Source organism: Condylura cristata, unplaced genomic scaffold, assembly GCF_000260355.1.
Source record: "Condylura cristata isolate star-nosed mole 26May11 unplaced genomic scaffold, ConCri1.0 scaffold00025, whole genome shotgun sequence".
In the NCBI taxonomy this organism is placed as follows: domain Eukaryota; kingdom Metazoa; phylum Chordata; class Mammalia; order Eulipotyphla; family Talpidae; genus Condylura; species Condylura cristata.
In genome coordinates, this window is record NW_004567126.1 from 28,760,873 (window position 1) to 28,780,686 (window position 19,814).

The 19,814-nt window shown below is 59.7% G+C and overlaps 1 protein-coding gene across 2 annotated transcripts in view; it reads left to right on the forward strand.

Moving 5' to 3' along the window:
* The window catches only part of ZBTB7A (zinc finger and BTB domain containing 7A), a 17,692-nt gene extending 1,573 nt beyond the window's left edge, over positions 1-16,119 (forward strand). The window contains exons 1-3 of one of the 2 annotated variants that reach the window (XM_012729766.1): positions 4,039-4,132; positions 7,974-9,253; positions 12,276-16,119. In XM_012729766.1, the coding sequence (XP_012585220.1) occupies positions 7,989-9,253; positions 12,276-12,771 (1,761 nt within the window). In that variant the 5' untranslated portion in view covers positions 4,039-4,132; positions 7,974-7,988 and the 3' untranslated portion in view covers positions 12,772-16,119. Of the gene's footprint in view, positions 1-4,038; positions 4,133-7,973; positions 9,254-12,275 lie in introns of those variants that run through there. The other variant, XM_004689343.2, reaches the window with a different exon arrangement.
* The last annotated feature ends 3,695 nt before the right edge of the window (positions 16,120-19,814 follow it).

A 19,814-nucleotide genomic window follows, 5' to 3' on the forward strand; every position in this document is an offset into this window, starting at 1 on the left:
GGGTGGGGGGACCGGCCTGGTCCCTTACAGTACCCGCGCGGCCGCCCGGCCTCGGTCCCCGGGGAGGAGAGTGAGAGCACTTTTCTGTCCTGCTTGCGACCCCAAAGCGCGTGACCCCGTCTCCTCTGGCCCGGACCCCCCCTCCTTCCCCTTGACGCCACCACCACGTGCGAACCCTGAGCCCGGGCAGTGGAGGGGTGAGCTGGTGGGAATCCGGTCCCCTCCCTTGCTCTTCCTCCAGGGAACCAGCCCCTTCCCCCCCAGCCCCGGGCCTGGGAATCAGGCAGGGGCCAAGCGGAGCTCTCGGCCCGTCGCATCCCCCCCTACCCCCCCGACCCAGGCTTTTTGCGTGTTCTGGGAGGCACTGCCCGCGCTCCCTGGCTGGGGGCGTCCGGTGGACCGCAGCAGGAGACTGCTGTCCAAGCAGGCCCGGGCACCCAGTCGGCGCCCACTAAATGTTTGGGGAATGCAGCCAGCAGTTGGCAGAGTGGCAGGGGGAGGCAGGCAACTCCTCTCCCTGGAGCTGGCAGCGGAAGTGAGAGAGGTGTTGGTACCCCTTCCCCGGGCGTGCCCACCTGGCTCACCCATGGGTGGCTGGTTTGGTTTTGCTCCTCCCTCTCTGCCAGCTGCCATGGGGATCAGGGCCTGTGGGAGAGGGCATCCGGGATTCCGTGTCAGCCCCCCAACAGGGTTGAGACTCAACCCTGAGTACGCAGTGGGACTGCGGGTCCTCCCCAGCACCAGCTGATTACTTCCTATTGGCAAAACTGGGCTTGGGAAAGGCTCTAGGGAGGCCAGGTTGGGGCCAAAGCTGGGCCAGACTGCCACCCAGGCCTTGAGGGCTCCAGGCAGGGGACATTTTCCCCCTGGGGTCACCCCCAGTGGGGCACTGGAGCACGCCCAGCCTGGCATGTATCTGCTGGGCTCGGGGCTCTGTTTACCACCAGCCATTGCTGTGGAGACGGGAGCCTCTGGTGGGGGGAGGGGGCAGGAGCCCATGGCAAAGCCCTGGGATCCGCATGCCTAATGAAGGAAAGAAGAGCCACCAGGACACTGAAATTTTAATTCATGGGTCACTTTGGGGGGGTATTATTCAGTTCTGATTGGCTGCAGGGTGGCCAGTCAGCGCCCTGGCCTGGGCCAGGAGCCACCGCACCTCTCAGCAGAGGCTCTGGGAAAGACAGCAGTGGCTGCAGGGGCCTGAGTACCTTATTCTGTGCGGAGGACTGGGCTGAGCACAGCTCATCCTTTACCTAGTGGGGAAGGTTCTTGGGCAGTAGCTGCTTCTTGCGTTTGCCTTTTTTCCTTTCTTTTACTGGGGCTCCTCTGACCCATAGCAGACTCAGGCCGGTGGCAGGTCCCACTGCCATTTGAGGAAACTAAGGCCCCCAGGAAAGCCAAACACAGGTGTGAACCTCAGAGCAGGTGCTGTGTTGGAGGGGGAGCGGGGGACTGAGGCCCAGGGACAGGGAGAGACCGGGTCACCCAGCTGGAGCTGGGCCTGACTCCTGTGGTCCTATCTCCTCACTTGGATGTGTCTGAAGTCCTTCCTGTGGCCACAGCTGAGGGGCACCTGCCCACTTGTCTTCCAGAGGGCCTAGAGTTGACGTAGGCACCTGTCAGCCAAATGGAACCTCCCTGGGGCTTATCAAACTCTGCAGAGAGACTCAGAGAGGGTCATCCAGGTAGCAAGGTCACGCCGCGTGAGTCCCAGCTGCCTCTCAGCCTTCAGTGGCTGTGTCTGGCAGGCACCTTCATGTTATTAACGCATTTTCTGAGCCATAGTTCTGTACCTTCACCCCCAGATACAGTCAGGGCTCTGGGTCTTATAACCCATTCATTATATCTGAGGAGACTGAGGTAACTTCACAAGAACCAAGACTCAGGGCCAACCCTTCTAAAGCAGAGCCAGACCCAGGAAGGAGTGCGCTGTGTTTTTCAGTGCCTGACCACTTACTCTGACCTTGGACAAGCCCCCTGGCCTCGAAGCCTGAGCGTCCTCCCCCTACCTATAAAATGGAGTTATAGGGACCATCCAGTGGTGCCTGCAGATCTGTCTGCTTGTGTTCTTCTCTCCCTTGAGGAGGAAGTGCCTGTATGGGCTCAGGACGCACAGCAGGGACTCAGTGCATTGGTCTGTCTGAGAGACTGAGTACCTCCTACCTGTCACCTTGTGCTCCAGGCATCTACGTGATAGAACATAAAATGCCCTGCAGCAGCCCTGGGCAGCAGAGACCAGAGGAACTGGCTCAGGAGGAGGCCAGTGTGGTTCAGCCCAGCCAGGCTGTGCTCCCACCTAAGGTGTGCCTAGAAGGTCACACTCCTCTGCTGGTGTTTCCCTCACACCGTATGGATGCATGGGAGCTGAAGGGAGATTAACCTCAGGCCCCACGGTATCTTCCCCACAGTCTGCTGAGTGGGCCCCTGGAAGTTTGTTGAGTGACTGCAGTGTCAGGGCCTAAGGGACCCTTTTGCATCTCTGCCCGGATAATACAAGGGGTCAAGGCCCTTGCTTTGAGTTCACAGATGTCAGCTGGAGTCAAACCCTGCCCCAGGCTCCCTGTGTTACCCCCAGCAAACCCCTCCCTTTCCTGGGCCACTGATAAGTTCTCAACCCGCAGGCCCCTGGGTGGGGGATTTAGTTCCCTGCTCCTACCCAGGGGAGGTCTCTGGGCTAGGGAGGGAGGAGTCCTAGGAAGACTAGTTAGGCCGACCAGATAGCCCATGTCCAACCCAGCTCTGCTGTGTGACCGGGAGCAAGTTGCTTCCTTGTGCAGAGCCTCGGTTTCTAACCTGCGAACCCCCCTCCTGAAGCTGGTAGGATGGGTGGGCGACAGGTCGCTCTTGAAGTGATCTAGGCCAGGCCCTGCAGTCTCACTGAGGAGCAGCCCTTGTCCTTGGGCCCCAGGTCCCGAGTTCAGAACCCCGAAGCTCAGAAAGTACCCTGTGGCGAATCTGGTGCGGCGCATGGCCAAAGAACCAGCCCTCCATCTGTCCCCCAGCAGGTTGTGGATGGCCACTCTGGCAGCGTCCCCACCCACGCCTTTCTGGTCTGACTAGAAAACAAGGCCGGGTCCCACCTCCCATCAAGATGTGTTTAATGGGAGGGAACTGGCCGGGTTTGTGGGCACAGGACACTGGAGCCCCAAAGGCTGAGTGCGCCTTTGTCTGGGCCTTCCGGCAGCCCTCCACCTGCTCAGGCTAGGGGCGGAGGTAGCTCAGGTGCCTCCAGGTGCAAGCAGACCTGGGGGCGGAGGGCGCCACTTGGGGTAGAGAGGAGCAGTCCTCTAAAGGTCGCTCAGGCCTCTTCTGGGGCTCTGGGGTAGGCGGGTGTCTCCTAAGCGGAGGGTGGGGTACCAGTGATGGATTCTTTAAAGACTAGCTTTACTTACCCCTGGCGATGGGAAGCTCATTCCTCTGTCTTTGCCGTGAATGTCTTCTGGGGCTTTCTCTTGGAACCTGGTGTTAGTCTGAACTTCCTGACTCATAACAGCATTCAGAGTGTGGGAAGAAGGTGGGCCTCAGCCCCACCCATGAGTTTGGGGTCAGGAGGGATTCCGTGACCTCACCCTCCTTCCGCCCCCAAACACTTCCCACTGGACCTTTGGCCTTTTTGCTTCTGGCCCTTTAAGGCCCTGGCAGGAAGCCCCTCCCCATTTAGGGCAATAAATGGATGTGTAAAATGGCCGAGGGCCTGTTTGGTCCCGGCCTGGACCAACACCCACAGGGGACTGAAAGCCCACTCTGGGCTGTTGATGTTGCCCCCACCCCCACCCAGTTTGGACTCTGCATCCTGTTCCATTAAACCCCAGGCCAGAGACTGGGCCAGGCGGGGATTGGCACCAGGTCAGGGCGGGGTAACCCAGCAGGACCAACCTTGCAACACAGGCTGGGAGGGGGCGGGGGCAGCTGGGTGCGGGCCTAACAGCCACACCTGGGCACCAAACTTGCTGTGTGACCTTGGGCTAACCGCCCACCCTCTCTGGACTTGTTTTTTTCCTTTCCAGATGATGGCTCTGCGCTCCTATCTTCCCTCTGGGGTCCTACCACCCACTTCTTGGCATATACTAGGTGGGGAGGAGGTCGAGTTCCTGGGATAGCACTTGCTGGTGAAGTTCCCAGCACTCCATCTGTAAGAGAAGGGAACAGTGTGGTGGGGCCTTGGGTTCTGGTGCTGGCAGATTCCAAGCAGGGCCTTGGGCAAAGCTTGGTGAACAGATAAGTGTGGGACTCTTGGCCTCGGGCAGCCCCAGCCCCTGGGCTACCATTCTGAGCCCCAAGGATTGGAGGCCTGGCGAGGCACCTCCTCTTCCCAAGGTCAGGCAGCGAGGGAGTGGAACAGCCAGTTCAAGCTGGGCAGCCCTGCACGGCACACAGTAGGTGACAGCAGCCCGTCCTTCAGTTGCTTTCTGTCCTTTTCGCCAGGTGAGCTGTGTGTGAGGAGGGGTCTTAACCCCTCATTAAGTTGCCCCCCCACTTCTCCAGGAAGGCACCAGGTAGCAATTACCTGCCTACCCCAGTGGCCACCCTTTCTTCTCCCTGAGGAGTGTGGGTGGGAGGAGGCCCAGCCCCAGCCCTCACCTTGCACCTGACCTTGGGGAGGCTTCTGGAAGTGGAACCTCTTCCCTCCCTACCCCTTTCTCCTAGGTGCCCACCTCCAGGCCTTTGCCTCTGCTGTTCCCCAACTCAAGGCTTCCCAGAACCCTGAGGTGCATCCTGCATGGGTCCTGCTGCTTCTGGGGCCAGGCAGGGCAGTCCTGGCCTCACCAGCGAGTGTCCTTGGCAGTGGAGTGGTGGCTCACGTAGAGGGTCTGCGTCTCGTGGTCCGCCTCTTGGCCGGGGTCTGGTCACTTCTCTGAGCCTCTGCCTGTGAAAATGAAGGCACCTGTTAGTCCCAGAAGTCCCGGACCACAAGAGACAGACCCCCAGGAGAGCCAAAAGTAGCCCCGAAGCCTGCTGTCTTGGAAGCAGCCATAGCCAGTGACCCTAGGTTAGAGCAGAGGTGGGCCTGGCCATCCCTGGCATTGGGTGTGCCAGCCAGCTCTGGGTGGGGCTGGGCGTGGGCTCTCTCCAGCACAGAACTCTTTGGTCTTTGGCTCAGCGGAGAGTTTGTTTTGCTGTGCCCCTACTGTGTGCAGCTCTGCAGGGACAACTGGGTGTGGGGGGGCCTGGCCGGGGCCCTGAGGGGGGAGGGCACGCACTTCCAGCCCAGGAAGAGCCTGCCGAGGCCTGCCCCTCGGCCTCCCCGGAAATCCCACGAGGGAGAACAGAGCGGGGGCAGGGCCCTGCCCTGATGAAAGACAGCCCCTTGGGTGTGGACCTGAGCCCAGGGGACCCTGGCTGTTGAGGGTGGGGCTTCTGGAGAAGAGGAGTTTCTGTGGATAGGCATTACCCAGGAAGCGCCACCTCGGGGGGCATTGAGTAAGTTCAGGTGCAGGTCGGGCCTCTTAAGGTAAAAGGAGCCCCCACCTCTGGGTGAGAAGTGCTGTGGTGCACAGTGGGTGCTTCTTTTTTTTTTTTTTAATGAGTTATTTGTTTATGCACACAAGAACTGGGGTGTAGGTCAGAGCTACTGGGGGTAAGAGGATTCACCAGACTGAGTGGGGAGCAGAACAGGCAGATATGCTGCAATCCACTGCTGAGGGGAGCAGCAGGCGGGTCAGGAGAGGTCTGCTGTGCCCTGGGGGTCACTAGCACTGTGTCTTTAACCCCTGGGCCACCAGGTTGACCCCACAGTGGTGCTTTTTACTGCCCACGTCTTAAGGGTCTCCTGCCTCAGGGAGAGCCTCCAGAGGCTGGGCAGGGGCACAGTGGACGGGTGTGGCAGGCAGGTAGCATGTGTTCCTGGATAAAGGGTGTGGGTCATGTGTCTACAGAGCGGGTGTAGTTTCCAGGGCAAGAAAGAGGGGTGTGGCAGCCTGTGGGTCAGCTTGCTGGGTGCCCTTGGCCGGAATTCTGGGTGTCTCTGAGCCTTGATTTTCTCATCTGCGAAACGGGGAGTCATGCTGCTGTCCTGGCTTTTTCAGGAAGTCTCAGAATTATCTGGGGAAATATAGGCCTTGGGTAGGAGAGGAGAGAGACATGGGCTGTGACACGGCCGCTCCGCCAGCGTGGAGACCCAGGCTCAGAACTTAGTGCAGCACACGGATTGAGGTTGAGGTCCAGTTTGCTCCTTCCTTCCCCTGGTGACTTCTGGCAAGTTGGAGTCTGGGCATCTTCACCTTCTAAGTAGGACTCCAGCAGCCATGGGGATGGGTGAGTCAGCTGGATCAGCGCAGGTTCTGACCTGGAGGCCCTCAGAGACATTTCCAGTTCAAGAGAACCTGAGGATGGCTATCTTGGGGCACTGGTCGCCTGGATCAGAGGTCTCTGCTGTGCTTGGGGCAGGGAGGGGGCTGAGGCCAGTCTGATCCAGAGCCCCATCTGCCCCCGGGGCCCAGGGCCAGACAGCAGATGGTGGCAGGGGGTGGCAGTCACCATAGAGGACTCCTTGGAGGCTTCCAGTAGCTAGGCCTCAGATGGAGTTGTCCCCCCTCCCAGCAACCACATCTGAGCCAAAACCCCCCCACCATAGAGGGCCGGGGGTGGGGTGAGCAGCTGGTGTGGTTGGCGGGAAGGAGGGCGGGCCACAGAGCGGCGTCCTGGGAAGTGTAGTGCCGCCGCGTGGCACACAAAGGCCTCTGTGTCCGCCCTGAAGCCTGGACCCTGCACCCGGCCTGCCTGGGGTAGGGTAGGCCTTTCCTGGCTTTGGGTCTCTCCAGCTTCCTGGAGGGGCTGGCACCTGTGTCCAGTTCGAGGCCTAGCAGGAGGGGCCCTGCTGGATAGAGCTGGACCCCTAGGTGAGGCTGGGGGTCTCAGGGTCCTTGGGAGGCCCGCGCTGGGGCCTACTCCTGGAAAAAACAGAAGAATGTGGGTTGTGCAGGGTGGCTTGGGGCCCAGGGGCTCCCCTGAGAGGGTAAAGGGGTGGGGACAGGAGCCAGGGTTGCACAAGTGCCAAAGTGGGTGGATGAGTCACAGCCCAGAGGCGGAAGAAAGGACATGGGGTGAGAGGGGTGGCTCGGACCGCCGGGTCCCCCAGCCCAGCATTGCTAAAGGCCGCTGCCCATTTACCAGACAGGGAGACTGAGCCCCCAAGAGTGGCAGGACCTTGTCCTGGGCAGAACAGCATGGCCAGAGTGACTGGAGAGTTGGGGGGCTTCCAGGTGGGTCTGTGTGCAAGCACCAGGTGGACAGGAGATTTTGCACTCCTGCTCCTCCTTGGGGGGGTCAAGCTGGCAGGCAGGGAGGAGCCTCAGGTTGCTCCCCCATGCTCACTGCTGGGGTCCTGGGGGCTTTCCAGAACAAGAAAGAGTTTGTCTTACAGAGGCACTGGTGCCACCCCACCAGGGCGCACCGTAGCCCCAGTGACCCCGGCCAGGTCCCCAGGGCTTGGCTGAGCCCCTTCTTGCTGAATCTGAGGCTCCCAAGGGACCCTAACCCCACCAGGAGGCAGGGTGCGGTCAGACCTAGGTGCCGGGTGGGGACAGGTGTGACCCTAGGGTCAGGAGCTCCAGGTTTGAGTCAGGCACTCCTCGTGGGGCCTGCCTTCCTGACCGAAGTTCCCACGGGGGGGGGTTGTGGGGGGGCTGGGGCAGGCTTGGGTGTGGCAGTGCAGGAGGGGAGGGAAGCTCCTGCCTTCAGACCCCTCGGAAACAAGTCTAGTCTGGGTATTTATTGAGCACCTTCTTAGTGATCACAGGCCACCCCAAGTAGCTCCTTGGATGGGCGCCCTTGAGGGCCCTCTAGTGGCAGAGAGGGTGCCGGGGTGGCATCTCCAGCACCCAGCCTGGAGGGTTGCCACTATTGGGATAATCGTAGCGTCGACCTGGGGAAACGGGCTGGAGGAGGAGTGGGAGGCAGCTGACTGCCTGGGGCTCAGCCGGGGTGCTACTCCCAAAGAGCCGGTCCGCTCATCGCTGCCCTTCCTCCCGTAGGTCTCAGCGCGGAAGATGGCCGGCGGCGTGGACGGCCCCATTGGGATCCCGTTCCCCGACCACAGCAGTGACATCCTGAGTGGGCTCAATGAGCAGCGGACGCAAGGCCTGCTGTGCGACGTGGTGATCCTGGTGGAGGGCCGGGAGTTCCCCACCCACCGCTCCGTGCTGGCGGCCTGCAGCCAGTACTTCAAGAAGCTCTTCACGTCGGGCGCCGTGGTGGATCAGCAGAACGTGTATGAGATCGACTTCGTCAGTGCCGAGGCGCTCACGGCCCTCATGGACTTCGCCTACACAGCCACGCTCACCGTCAGCACGGCCAACGTGGGTGACATCCTCAGCGCCGCCCGCCTGCTGGAGATCCCTGCCGTGAGCCACGTCTGTGCCGACCTCCTGGACAGGCAGATCCTGGCAGCCGACGCGGGCGCCGACGCCGGGCAGCTGGACCTTGTAGATCAAATTGATCAGCGTAACCTCCTTCGTGCCAAGGAGTACCTCGAGTTCTTCCAGAGCAACCCCATGAACAGCCTGCCCCCCACGGCCGCCGCCGCCGCCGCCGCCTTCCCGTGGACGGCCTTTGGCGGCTCTGAGGATGACCTGGACGCCACCAAGGAGGCAGTAGCCGCCGCTGTGGCTGCCGTGGCTGCCGGGGACTGCAATGGCTTGGACTTCTATGGGCCGGGGCCCCCGGCTGAGAGACCCGCAGCTGCAGACGGGGATGAGGGTGACAGCAACCCAGGTCTGTGGCCAGACCGGGACGAGGACACCCCAGCCGGGGGCCTCTTCCCGCCGCCCGTGGCCCCGCCGCCCGCGACTACGCAGAACGGCCACTACGGCCGGGCCGGGGAGGAGGAGGCCGCCTCGCTGTCAGAGGCGGCCCCAGAGCCTGGAGATTCTCCGGGCTTCCTGTCGGGCGCGGCCGAGGACGGGGACGGGGACGGGCCCGACGGGGACGGGCTTGCGGCGAGCACGCTGCTGCAGCAGATGATGTCCACTGTGGGCCGGGCGGGCGCGGCGGCAGGCGACAGCGACGACGAGTCCCGGGTGGACGACAAGGGCGTCGTGGACTACTACCTGAAGTACTTCAGCGGCGCCCACGACGGCGACGTCTACCCTGCCTGGTCACAGAAGGTCGAGAAGAAGATCCGGGCCAAGGCCTTCCAGAAGTGCCCGATCTGCGAGAAGGTCATCCAGGGCGCCGGCAAGCTGCCGCGGCACATCCGGACCCACACAGGCGAGAAGCCTTACGAGTGCAACATCTGCAAAGTCCGCTTCACCAGGTGAGCCGGTGTCGCGGGCAGGGCGGGGCGTCGGCCCCTTGCCCAGCAGCCCCGGCAGGGGCGCCTCCTGCCCTCGCTCGCACCCGCCTCCACGCGTAGAGCAGGGCGGCTCCTTCTTTCCCTTGGGGGCACCCCTGCGCACCCCTGCGCCACCTGTTGAGAGCAGCCTTCCAGTGGGGGGCGGCGCAGGCATGCCTGAAAGCGGTGAGCTGCTGGAGGCGGGGCGCCAGGAGCCCCTCTTTTCTTTGGCTTGGTTCTCGGGTTGGGGGACGGGTTGTCTTGTGAGAGGACATAGCTCTGTAGGGAGCTCTGGTGTTTGTTGCTTTTTAGTCTCTCATGAGCCTCACTCGCCTGAGCGGGAGCCGCAGCTGGGAGCAGGCCCTGTGAGGCGCTGGGAGTGCAGAAGTGAAGAACGGGCCGAGTCCCATTGGCGGTCACGGAGCAAAGGCAGAGAGTCACAGTCTTGGTCATATCAGTTGGTGAAATGTGCCAGGGAGGAAAACTGAGCAGGGCTTGGGGGGGTGCGTGGAGTCTGTGGGTGCTGTTTTAAGCCAACGGGGAGGCCTCACCACGATAGTGACTTGAGCGGAGAGCTAAGGTAAGGAGCCAGTGGAGCAGCTTCTGGTGAAGGTGTCCAGGCAGGGAGAACGCCAGTGTGAAGACCCTGAGGCTAGTTGGGCTTGGGGGACTCTGCACTCGGTGAGGGAAGGGGGGCACAGGAGACATGGCTTGACAGGTGCCTGGATGGGACGAGTTTGAGGCCAGACTGGGGAGAATTTGTGGTTCCGTCTAAGGGTCCCAAGGTCTGGTTGGCCAGGCCTCTTGCGTCAGCTCGGTTGCTGGTGGGGGGCTGTTGTGCAGGGGCCTGGCCAGGCGAGTGACTCAGCATCACCCCTGGCCCCCGCCTGCCCTGGGGTTCCCCCAGCCACACCCACCCAGGCTGAAGAAAGAAGCCATTGTCCCAGCTTCCTGGCCCCACCCTGTGGGTACAGCATCTAGGGGCTGACCCTGGCCCAACCCCCCCAGACCCCTCCCCAGAAGACCAGGAAAGTAGGGTGTGGCTCGAACTCCAGGACCGGGCAGTGCCAGGCAGGGGCAGAGGGTGCCGGCTGAAAGGCCAGTGTTCTAGTTGATGGCAGCTTTGGCAGGACTGGGCTGCTGGTAACGTATGGAGGTTCTGAACTTCCTTCTCCCAAAGGGGGGGTCTGAGATGACCCTGAACCCCAACCGCTGTGGGGTTTCTGGGCCTAGGAAATAGAAGCCCAGTGAGCCAAGGTCAGAAGAAGTGACCATGCTAAGCAGAGGTCTGGGCTCCTTGGGCCTTCTAACCAGAGGCCTGAGATTCAGGGATTCTCTCAGCCAGCTCACCCCCACCCTGCAACTTAGGGTTGATCCTGTTTGGCAGTCAGGGAAACTGAGGCACAGAGCGGAGCACCAGCCAGGTTTTTTCCTCCCACACACCCACCTGCACCTCTCTGCCCCTCTCCTCCCTCCAAGCGGTGGAGCCAGTGGGCCCCTCTGAGTCACACATGGGAGTTGAGTAAGCAGGGCCTGTGGTGGCCAGGGCTATAATTACCCAGGTTGGAGCTTGAGGTGGTGAAACTGGGGCTGCCTCCACTCCCACCCCACCTGGGCACAGCCCCCAACCTGCTGTGCAACTCAGAGCAAGTCACTTCCCCTCTCTAAGCTTCTGAGCATCATCCTGAGAAGTCTGTGGTGCTCGAACAATCTGAGTCCCTGCTGTCCCCTTTGGGGCTGCAGCCTCACGCTCAGATCCGGTCAGGGCAACTGAGACCTCAGTCCTGGACTAGTGGGGCGGTCAGGGGGAGGTAGTTCCTAACAGACTCTTAGTCCGGGGAGCAGCGAGGTCACTGTGGCCCCTGTTCTCGCAACTCCCACCCGGTAACAAAGCCAGAGAGGAGGCAGGGGTCTGGTTGTAAAGGCCCATGCCTTCCTCCGCAGGCAGCAGGGAGCCATGAAAGTTAGCAAGTAGGGACACCAGCTCTGGTCAGTGCCAGGAGCGGGACCTGGGGCCAGGGAGAATTATCTGGAGGGAGGGGACATTCAGGATGGGCCCCTCCCATGTCTGTTTCACGGAAACTCAGTCACTCGGACAGAAGAAACCAGAATGGCCCAACAGGCTGCAGCACGGAGCAGACAGGTGCTAACCAGGGCCCTGGAAACAGGCCCAGGGTCCTCTTCTGCCCTGCAGCTTCCACAGAGGAACCCCCACCAGTATGGGTAGCGCAAACGAAATACCCTGAGAGCCGCCTCGAGGACGCTAGATTTTGTGGCAGCCACATCTTTAAAAAGTAAAAGGAATAGGTGAAAGTCACTTTAATCTGATTTTCTGTAACCCAGTAGACTCAACATACAATTGATGTACAAAGTTACAAATGAGCCATTCACGCTGCATCAGGCAGAGGAAATCTTCAGGAATTTAGGGTGCCCATTGTGGCTTTTGGCCAGGCCACATTTCAGGAGCTCAGGGGCCCACAGGGCCAGTGGCTTCTGGAAAGGGCAGAGTGGTACCCAGACTGGAGTCACCCCAGAACTGATCGGACAGTGACCAGCTTTGTGGACTAGAGGGCCCAGGCTGTGCTGTCCCCTGGGGGTGAGGTGGGCATGGCAAGGTTGGCTGCTGGCCCCTGTGATCAGAGCAGAATAAGGGGGTCTGGAGCCCCTGGGGTAATGCTTTCTGTTATCCCCCACCCCAGTTTCCTGCCTTGTTTTTGCTGTATTTTCAACCCCCGGAACGGGGCCTAGCACCCGACTACCCAACGGGTGCTCAGTAAATGCCTGTGGTGGGAGTGAATGTCCCGCCACGTGGCTGGGCGCCCGGCAAGAGGCTGCCCAAGCTGTCTGCGTAAAGGGTTCAGGGGATTCAGCCATCCTCGGAACCGTGAGCCTGGACGCTCTGGCTGAATGTCCCCATTCGAACCCCAGGCCAGTGGCGGGGGGGGGGGGTTTTTGACGGTTGAGTAGGAGTTTGCCGTCCGCTGACCCTCGCCCCCATCCGCAGGCAGGACAAGCTCAAGGTGCACATGAGGAAGCACACGGGCGAGAAGCCGTACCTGTGCCAGCAGTGCGGGGCGGCCTTTGCCCACAACTATGACCTGAAGAACCACATGCGCGTGCACACCGGCCTGCGCCCCTACCAGTGCGACAGCTGCTGCAAGACCTTCGTCCGCTCCGACCACCTGCACAGACACCTCAAGAAGGACGGCTGCAACGGCGTCCCCTCGCGCCGAGGCCGGAAGCCCCGAGTCCGGGCCGGGGGGCTCGGGGGGCCCGACCCCGTCACAGGAGCCCCCGCCCCGCCCGGTGCGCCTGCCCCACCTGGCTCCCCCGACGCCCGGCGCAACGGCCAGGAGAAGCACTTTAAGGACGAGGAGGAGGACGAGGAGGAGGCCAGCCCTGATGGCTTGGGCAGGTTGAATGTCGCGGGCGCCGGAGGGGGAGGTGACGGTGGCACTGGGACCACGGCCGATGGCACCTTCGCGGCCGGACTCGCCTGAAAACCAAAAAGCGAAAACAGAAATCAGAGAGAGAGAGAGAGAGAGAGAGAGAGAGAATCACCCACCACCCCCCGAAAAAACCACAAAAAAAGAAAATCTCTATACAGATATCTATATCTATATATATATATACAGATATATATATATGAACCGTCACAGAATCTAGGGTAGCGCTTTCTCAGATTTTCCTCCTTCATCATGTTCTCTCCCTCCACGGGACCTTCGCCTCTCCCTGGCCCCTTCCCCCCACCCCATCGATGGGTTTTGGGGCTTGGTTAGGGGTTTTGTGGGACACAAGGATTCTGAGCACCGCGCCCCTCTCCTCAGGATGCCCGGGCAAGGTGTCGGGGCCCCGCCCCAGGACCGGGCAGCGGTGAGGATGGCCGGGGGCCGGGATTGGGGTGGGCTTTTCTTCTCTTCCCTCGCTGGTTTATACGAGTCTTTCAGACGAGACCTTAAATGCTTTCTGTCTGCCGTGAGCGGACGTTAAAACGACCCCTGTCCTCATTCCCTACCCTCCTTCCTCAGGGCACTTACTAAGGGGGGGTCTCCCCCCCGTCTCCCCGTCAGCCTCCCCCCATTCCTGCCTGTGGTTCCCATATCTCCTGGCCGCTGCCACACAAATCTATTTATTTCCAGGCGTGGAGTAAAGGGGAGAAGGCTAGGGGGGCTCGGGGGGCGCCAGGGCAGCTCTCAGGGGCTCCCGCTGCCTTCATTCATGCACTTACAACTCAGCGGGACACCCAAGGGCTACCGCTCAGGGCGCCCCCTGCCACCCACGTCTGTTCCCCAGCCCAGGCCGCCCAGACCCCGTGAGACATTTGGAGATTCAGAACTTCTTGTCCTCACCCTCCTGTCCCTCAGCCCCTCCCGATTTTTTAAAGCACTTTTTAGATTTGTTTCCCTCTTTTCCTCCTTAAAAACAAAATTTATATATAGATATATAGATATATATATATATAAAATATACTTTTCCTCAGAGGAGCAGGCACCAGTGTGGGGTGAGATAGCCCAGAGTAGAGGAAACCCAGGGTCTCACGGTGGCAGGGATGAGGGGAGAGAGAGTCCAGAAGTTCCAGTGTCACAAAAGCAATAAAAACTAGATTTTACAAATGAAAGGATAAAAAAAAAAGCAACCAACCACAATAGAAGTCTTGGCACTTTGTAACAGAACGGGTACTACACTTTATCTTAATTCTTAATTTAAAAACATGTTTACAAGTTGCAACCAACTTCTATGAAAAGTCGAAAAGACAAAAAAAATAGAGCGAGAGAGAGAGAGCGAGAGCGAGAGAGAGAGCAAAAAGAAATTCCTAAAAGTTGATTTATTTTTGTACAAAATAATAAAAAAAAAAACCCACCACAGACGTAGAATCCACTTCTGTTCCCCGAGGTGAGGGGGTCAGGAAGGCGCGGCGGGCCGGAGGCCCACACCCGCCGGGGCGCGCAGAGGCAGGACTGGGCTCTTTGTTTCTGCCGTGTCCTCCCTTCCCTCCCTCTTCTCTTTTGGTTCTTTGGAGATGTCTCCCCCCCCCCACTAGCCATAAAATGGCCACCCCTGTCCACGGGGCCCCCTTCCTGACTCCCTAGCTCAGGGATGGGCCTGAGAGAGGGCTGGCTTCCAACCAGCCAGAGCAACTTAGTCCCCATCTGCCCCGCTCGCCCTCAGTGTCCCCCACCCCTTGGCCCTTGCCCACTTCGGGGCTTCCAGCCCTCGGGGCCTCCCCTCCAACACGGCTGCCCTTCCTTGTGGCCACCAAGGAGCTGCCGTGTTGGACATGCCATCCCTGTTGAGGTGGGTGACGGGGCCCCACCCGCAGGGCCTTACATCCCCCAGACACCCCTCTTTTTACTCAAAGGCACTGACTGTAATCTGGGGGCTGGCGCCTGCCTCCCCCCAGCCTCTGGCTCCCTAAAGGCCCGGTGTTGACCGAGCCACAGGCCACGGACAGGGGCCAGGGTTGGGGAGACCATGTTGCCAGAGGCCAGGGCACCCTCACCCCAACTCCCTCTTGCATATGCAATGCCTAGAGTGGGACCCTGTCTAGACGCTCTGCTGAGCTGAGACCCTTCCTCGTCAGAGTCCAGGCGCAGGGCTCCTGCTCTCCCCTCAGCCCCTGGCCCGTCTTCCCAGGCCTCTGTGCTCTGTGACAAACCCCGTCATCTTGTCTTTTTTTTTTCTTAAAGGGAAGCTTTTCAAGAAGGCAACTTTTATTATTTCTACAGGATAGTTTACCCTTCCCTTCCCGCCCCACCCTGAGCCCATCAGCCCCCCAAATGTCTCAGGACCCCCCCTCCTGAGGGGGGTGGTAGGGGAGCCCAGGGCCAGGTGGCCTCGTTCACACCTTAGTGTCAAGGGGCGTAGCTCTTTTGAAACCCATCTGTGGAAGCCGAGCAGAGTGCCCAGGCCAGGGACCCCCCACCCCCCCAGCTCCCAGAGAGGTTCCTTGAGAGGAGAACCCTCTCCCCCGCCATGTACCCCCTTGCAATAAAACCAACTGAAAAATCACAACTGTCGTCCTGGCCAGTGGGGACAGCCAGACTTGGGGGATCGAGGCCTCTGGACGATGGCAGATACACCGGCCAAACCCCTCCAAGCACACTTTAACACAAACCTCTTGGGGAATTGCACTAAATCCTCGCCCCTAGCTCCGAGCTCAGCTTCTGCCAGCCCTGCCCGCCCACTCCGCCTTAACCCCTCTCTGCTGCCTGCCAGCCCTGCCCGGGTGCCGCAGCGTCTGCATGGGCCCAGAGCCAGGACCCCGCCCGCCAGCCCCCCAGCCCCACGCAATCACATACTGTATATAGACATGGATCAATTTTATTTTTATTCTTTAAATTAAGGTCGTGATAAAGTGTTGCCAAAGATACTGCTGAATTCTCGCGTTTCAGGAAACAAACAAACAAAAAAAATATTTGAGGGGGAACGTGCTGACTGGTCAGAAAGGACACAGCAAAAAGTTTTTTTGTTTGGTTGTTTGGGGTTTTTTTTTGTGTGTTTTCTTTTTTTGGGGTGTTTTTTTTAACTGCCTGGTACAAAAAAAAAAAAGAAAAAAGAAAAACAAAGCGAAATTGTTATTTACATCATCTTGGTGAAGTTGCGTGGATGTGTGTGGATGTGTGTGTGCGCGCGCGTGTGTGAGTGAGGTCCAGGCTGGGGGGCTTCAGGTGGGGGCTCTGGGGGGCTCTGGGGTGCAGAGCCCTCACCTGGAGTGATTGCCAGTCGTGGGCCTGGGAGAGAGAATTAATACCCTTTGCTGCTGCTCCCTGCCTAAATCCCTCCCGACCCCAACCCCGCCTTTTGAGATTAAGAGAAAATTTTAAAAAGGCAAAAAAACTTAAAAAAAATAAAATAAAAACCAGTGAATGTAAAGTGCCAGACCAGGCCCAGACTGGCGCGGGTATGGGTCTGTGCCCAGCTGGGGTCCAGAGGGCCACACCAAAGTCTGCCCTGAGGCAGCCAGCCCCTGAGCCCCGTGGCCACCTCGCCTGGGCTGTCCTTTCACTTCCGTCCAAAGGGGGGTCTGGGGAGGGGGGAGGACCAGCCCCTTCCAGGGTCTTCTGGGGGGTTTGCACTACTGAGGCCCACTGACTGTGGCGGGAGCAGCTGTTGGCCCAGGTGGGACCACAGCAAGGCCCCCCCCGGAGCCCAGGCAGCCAGGATTGTAGGGGGCAAGGCAGAGGGAAAGGAAAAGCAAGAGGAAAAAAAAAAAGCAAAGCAAAAGTCCTATTTTTTTGAGAAAGAAAGATATTTATATTTGCAGTTTTATTTTAAAAAGTTATTTAAGCTGAGGAAGCAGCCTTCCTGGAAGGGGGTGGGGGCTGGCTGGGGCAGGACGGGTCAGGGCCTGGGGGTGCAGGCCCCTGGGAGCCGGAACCTCGGAGTCTAGCTCGTACTAAATACAGATTGACGCGGGGTGAGGGACGGGGCTAGGGGATGGTGAAGGCCGGGGAGACCCCATCTCATGGCTGGGGGCTGCCTGGAAGCCACCCCTGCTGCTGAGGGTCCCGAGGCCCAGGTTCCCCCCTGTGCCCCACACAGGCCCAGACACAAGGTGCCTTGGACTTTGGGGGGGCCAGGCTGGGGCGGGGGGGGGGAGCTGGGCAGCACCTGCGGGGTGGAGCACAGAGCAGACATTCCAGACTGTATTTGAGAGTCTTTATAAAGTGTGGGAGATTAAAAAATTCAATTGATAAAAATGCACTTTTTGGGGGTGGGGGGAGAAGCTTTAAAAGTAATAAAAAAAAGACAAAAGATGATGAAAAACCAGAAAAAAAATCATTTTTCTTGTACATAAAGAAACCACTAAATGCAGCCTGTTACGACCGCTGCCGCCTCATTTGCCTGATTTTCACGTTCTTTGTGTTTTGTTTCGGGGAGGCAGGGGATGGGGAGTGGAGGGTTGGAGGGCCTCTCCCCGGGGGGCCCCTTGTCCACACCACGTGGGGCTCCAGGGAGAGGCGGCCTGACCCTCGCTAGTCTCTGGGGCAGGAAGTGAGCCCAGCTCTGGACCCCCAGGGCAGGGTGGGGGTACTGCTGGCAGTGCCAAGCCTGGGGCCTCTACACAGGAAGTGACCCACAACCCCTGCTCCTGCCCACGGGAGGGGTGGGCACTCACAGGTTGGCTAGGAAGAGCTGCCTGGCGGCCTCCTCGGTCACTTCCATCTGCAGGGTTTGTGGAGGGCCCGAGCAGGGTGGCCTTGGCCAGGAACGCCAGCACCCGAGAGGCCCCCAGGGATGGCCCCACGCCAGGCCCCAGCGACACTGCTAAGGCTCTGGAGCAGAAACCCACGTTGGCAACTCTCCCACATCCCCTGGGAGTGACTGGGGCCACCGAACACCGCCATCTCCAGGCTTCCTTCCTCCTTTCCCCAGTGGTCGGACTCAAGTCGGGGTGGGGTGATGGAGGGACACCGAAGGGGGTCAGAGAGCATCACGCCACAACCTGGGAGAGGATAAGCGGGGTGACGGTCTGCACTCAGCCCCTCTGTGGGCTGTGCTCCACAGGGCGTCACAGGTTGGTAGGCGGGCCAGCCCTTGCCTGGGAACTCCTCCAGGCCGGTGGCTTGGGGGTGGGAAGCTGGGTGACACTGGAGGTTCCCCCCTCAGGGCCAAGGTCACTTACTTGTCTGCACTCACATGGTCACACGGCGGCACACTGGAAACCCAGGGCTCCAGCTTGGGCTGGTGGGGTTGCAGCCAGCTCCACAGCTGCACCTGACCCCAGATGACCTGAGCCAGCCCCTCGGGGGACTGGAGGACCCTGACCAGACTGTGAGCCAGGGCCTCCCTCGCACATGCTCCCACACCCTGCCACAGAGGCCTGTTTTTGAGATGTAATTCACACTCAATTCACACTTGGAAAACCAATGGTTTTAGTGTATTTGAATTGCACAACCATCACCTGTCTAGTTTTACAACATTCTATCAGCCCAAAAAGAAACCCATCCCCACTAGCAGTCACTCACATCCCCCGACAGCCACCAGCCCATTCTCTGTGGATGCCCCATTCTGAACAAGTCATGTAGATGGAATCACGCCGGGTGCGGCCTTTCGTGTCCCGTTACTAAACGTCATCCATGATGTAGCACGTCGGTGAGGACTTCACGGTCCAGAGATCACACTGTCAACCCAGTGGTCAGCGGACACGGGCTGTGCCTGCTTTTGTCTGCAGTGAGTCAACGCTGCTGTAATGCGTGTACAAGTTTTCATACGAACCTGCGCCCACTTGCCTCTGGGTATCCGGGGCTGCTGGGTCAGATGGAAACCCCATGGGTAACTCTGGAGGCGCTACTGGTCTATTTCCTCGGTGGCAGCCCCTTCCCCTTCCCCCAGCCAACGCAGGGGCTCCAGCCTCTCTGGGCCTGCCAGCTCCTGCCCAGTCTCCGGGGGTCTCACTGGCCTAAGGGGTGAAGTGCTGCCTCAGGTGTGACCTGCAGTTCCTGGGGGCTGACAAGACCAGCCACCTTCTGATGAGCTCACCGGCCCCCCAGGAAGCCAGGGACAACCCCAACTCCCTGCCCAGGCCAGCAGCGGAGACACCAGGCCCTGAAGTTCGAGACGAAATCTCCTTTCCACAAAATGGCGCCGTCTCAAATGCTGCACGTCGTGACCAGGAGACGCCACGTGGCCCTTCTCCCCTTCCCCTGCCTGGAGGGGACGCCCGACACAGAAGAGGGGACTCCTTGGTGGCTTCACTTTGACTTTTTATTTGCATTTTTAAAAAACAATTAAATTAGAATACAAATATTAGAAAAGAGCGGCCCTCGGCTGCCAGTGCAGACGGAGGGGACTGAACTGCGCAACTGAGTTTATACAGTAAAACTGAATTTGCCCTCGACCAGATTTTATGTCCCTTTCTTCTTTAGACCTGAAGTGATATTGCTTCCTGACTAGGAGAGTTCTGTTTATACAAAAGAAAATTATTCTGGGGCTTAGGGGAGGGGAATAAAGCAAAAACAGAACTGTGGGGCAGAGGTGGTTTGGAGAACCAAGCACAGCCTCCTAGGGGTGAGGATGCGGGGGGAGGGGGGCAGGCACCCAATTGTGGGTCCTGGAGGCACCTGGGGCTACTGTGGAAGCCCCACAGTTGCTGGACCCCCAAGGCCGGGCCCACCGGGGAGGGGCAGGTTTGGTGCCTGGGGGCGGAGGGAAGCCCCGGCCCAGCCCTATTGGAAGACAAGAGCGCCCAGGGGAGGGGTGCCGGGCAAGCCTGGTACCCGTACCCGTCAGAAAACCCAAGAGCAAGAAGAGGGGAGAAGCCCCCTCAAATTGAGAGCACGGGGAGGGCCCCTGCGGCCCCTCAGAAGTGGTGGGGCCGGCGGCGGCATCTGTGGACATCTGCGCTGCTCCGTAGGGAAGTTAACCTGAATTGGAGTTACCGAGGTAGCTGGCTAGAAAACTGAGACCCCCCACGCCACACGGTGCCGCACCCTGGGGCCCTCCCACCTACTGCAGGGGGCCTGGCCACATGCCGGGTCTTCAAAATACCAAGTTATTGCACTTTCAAAAAATACAACACATCTGTGGCTAAACCCTCCCG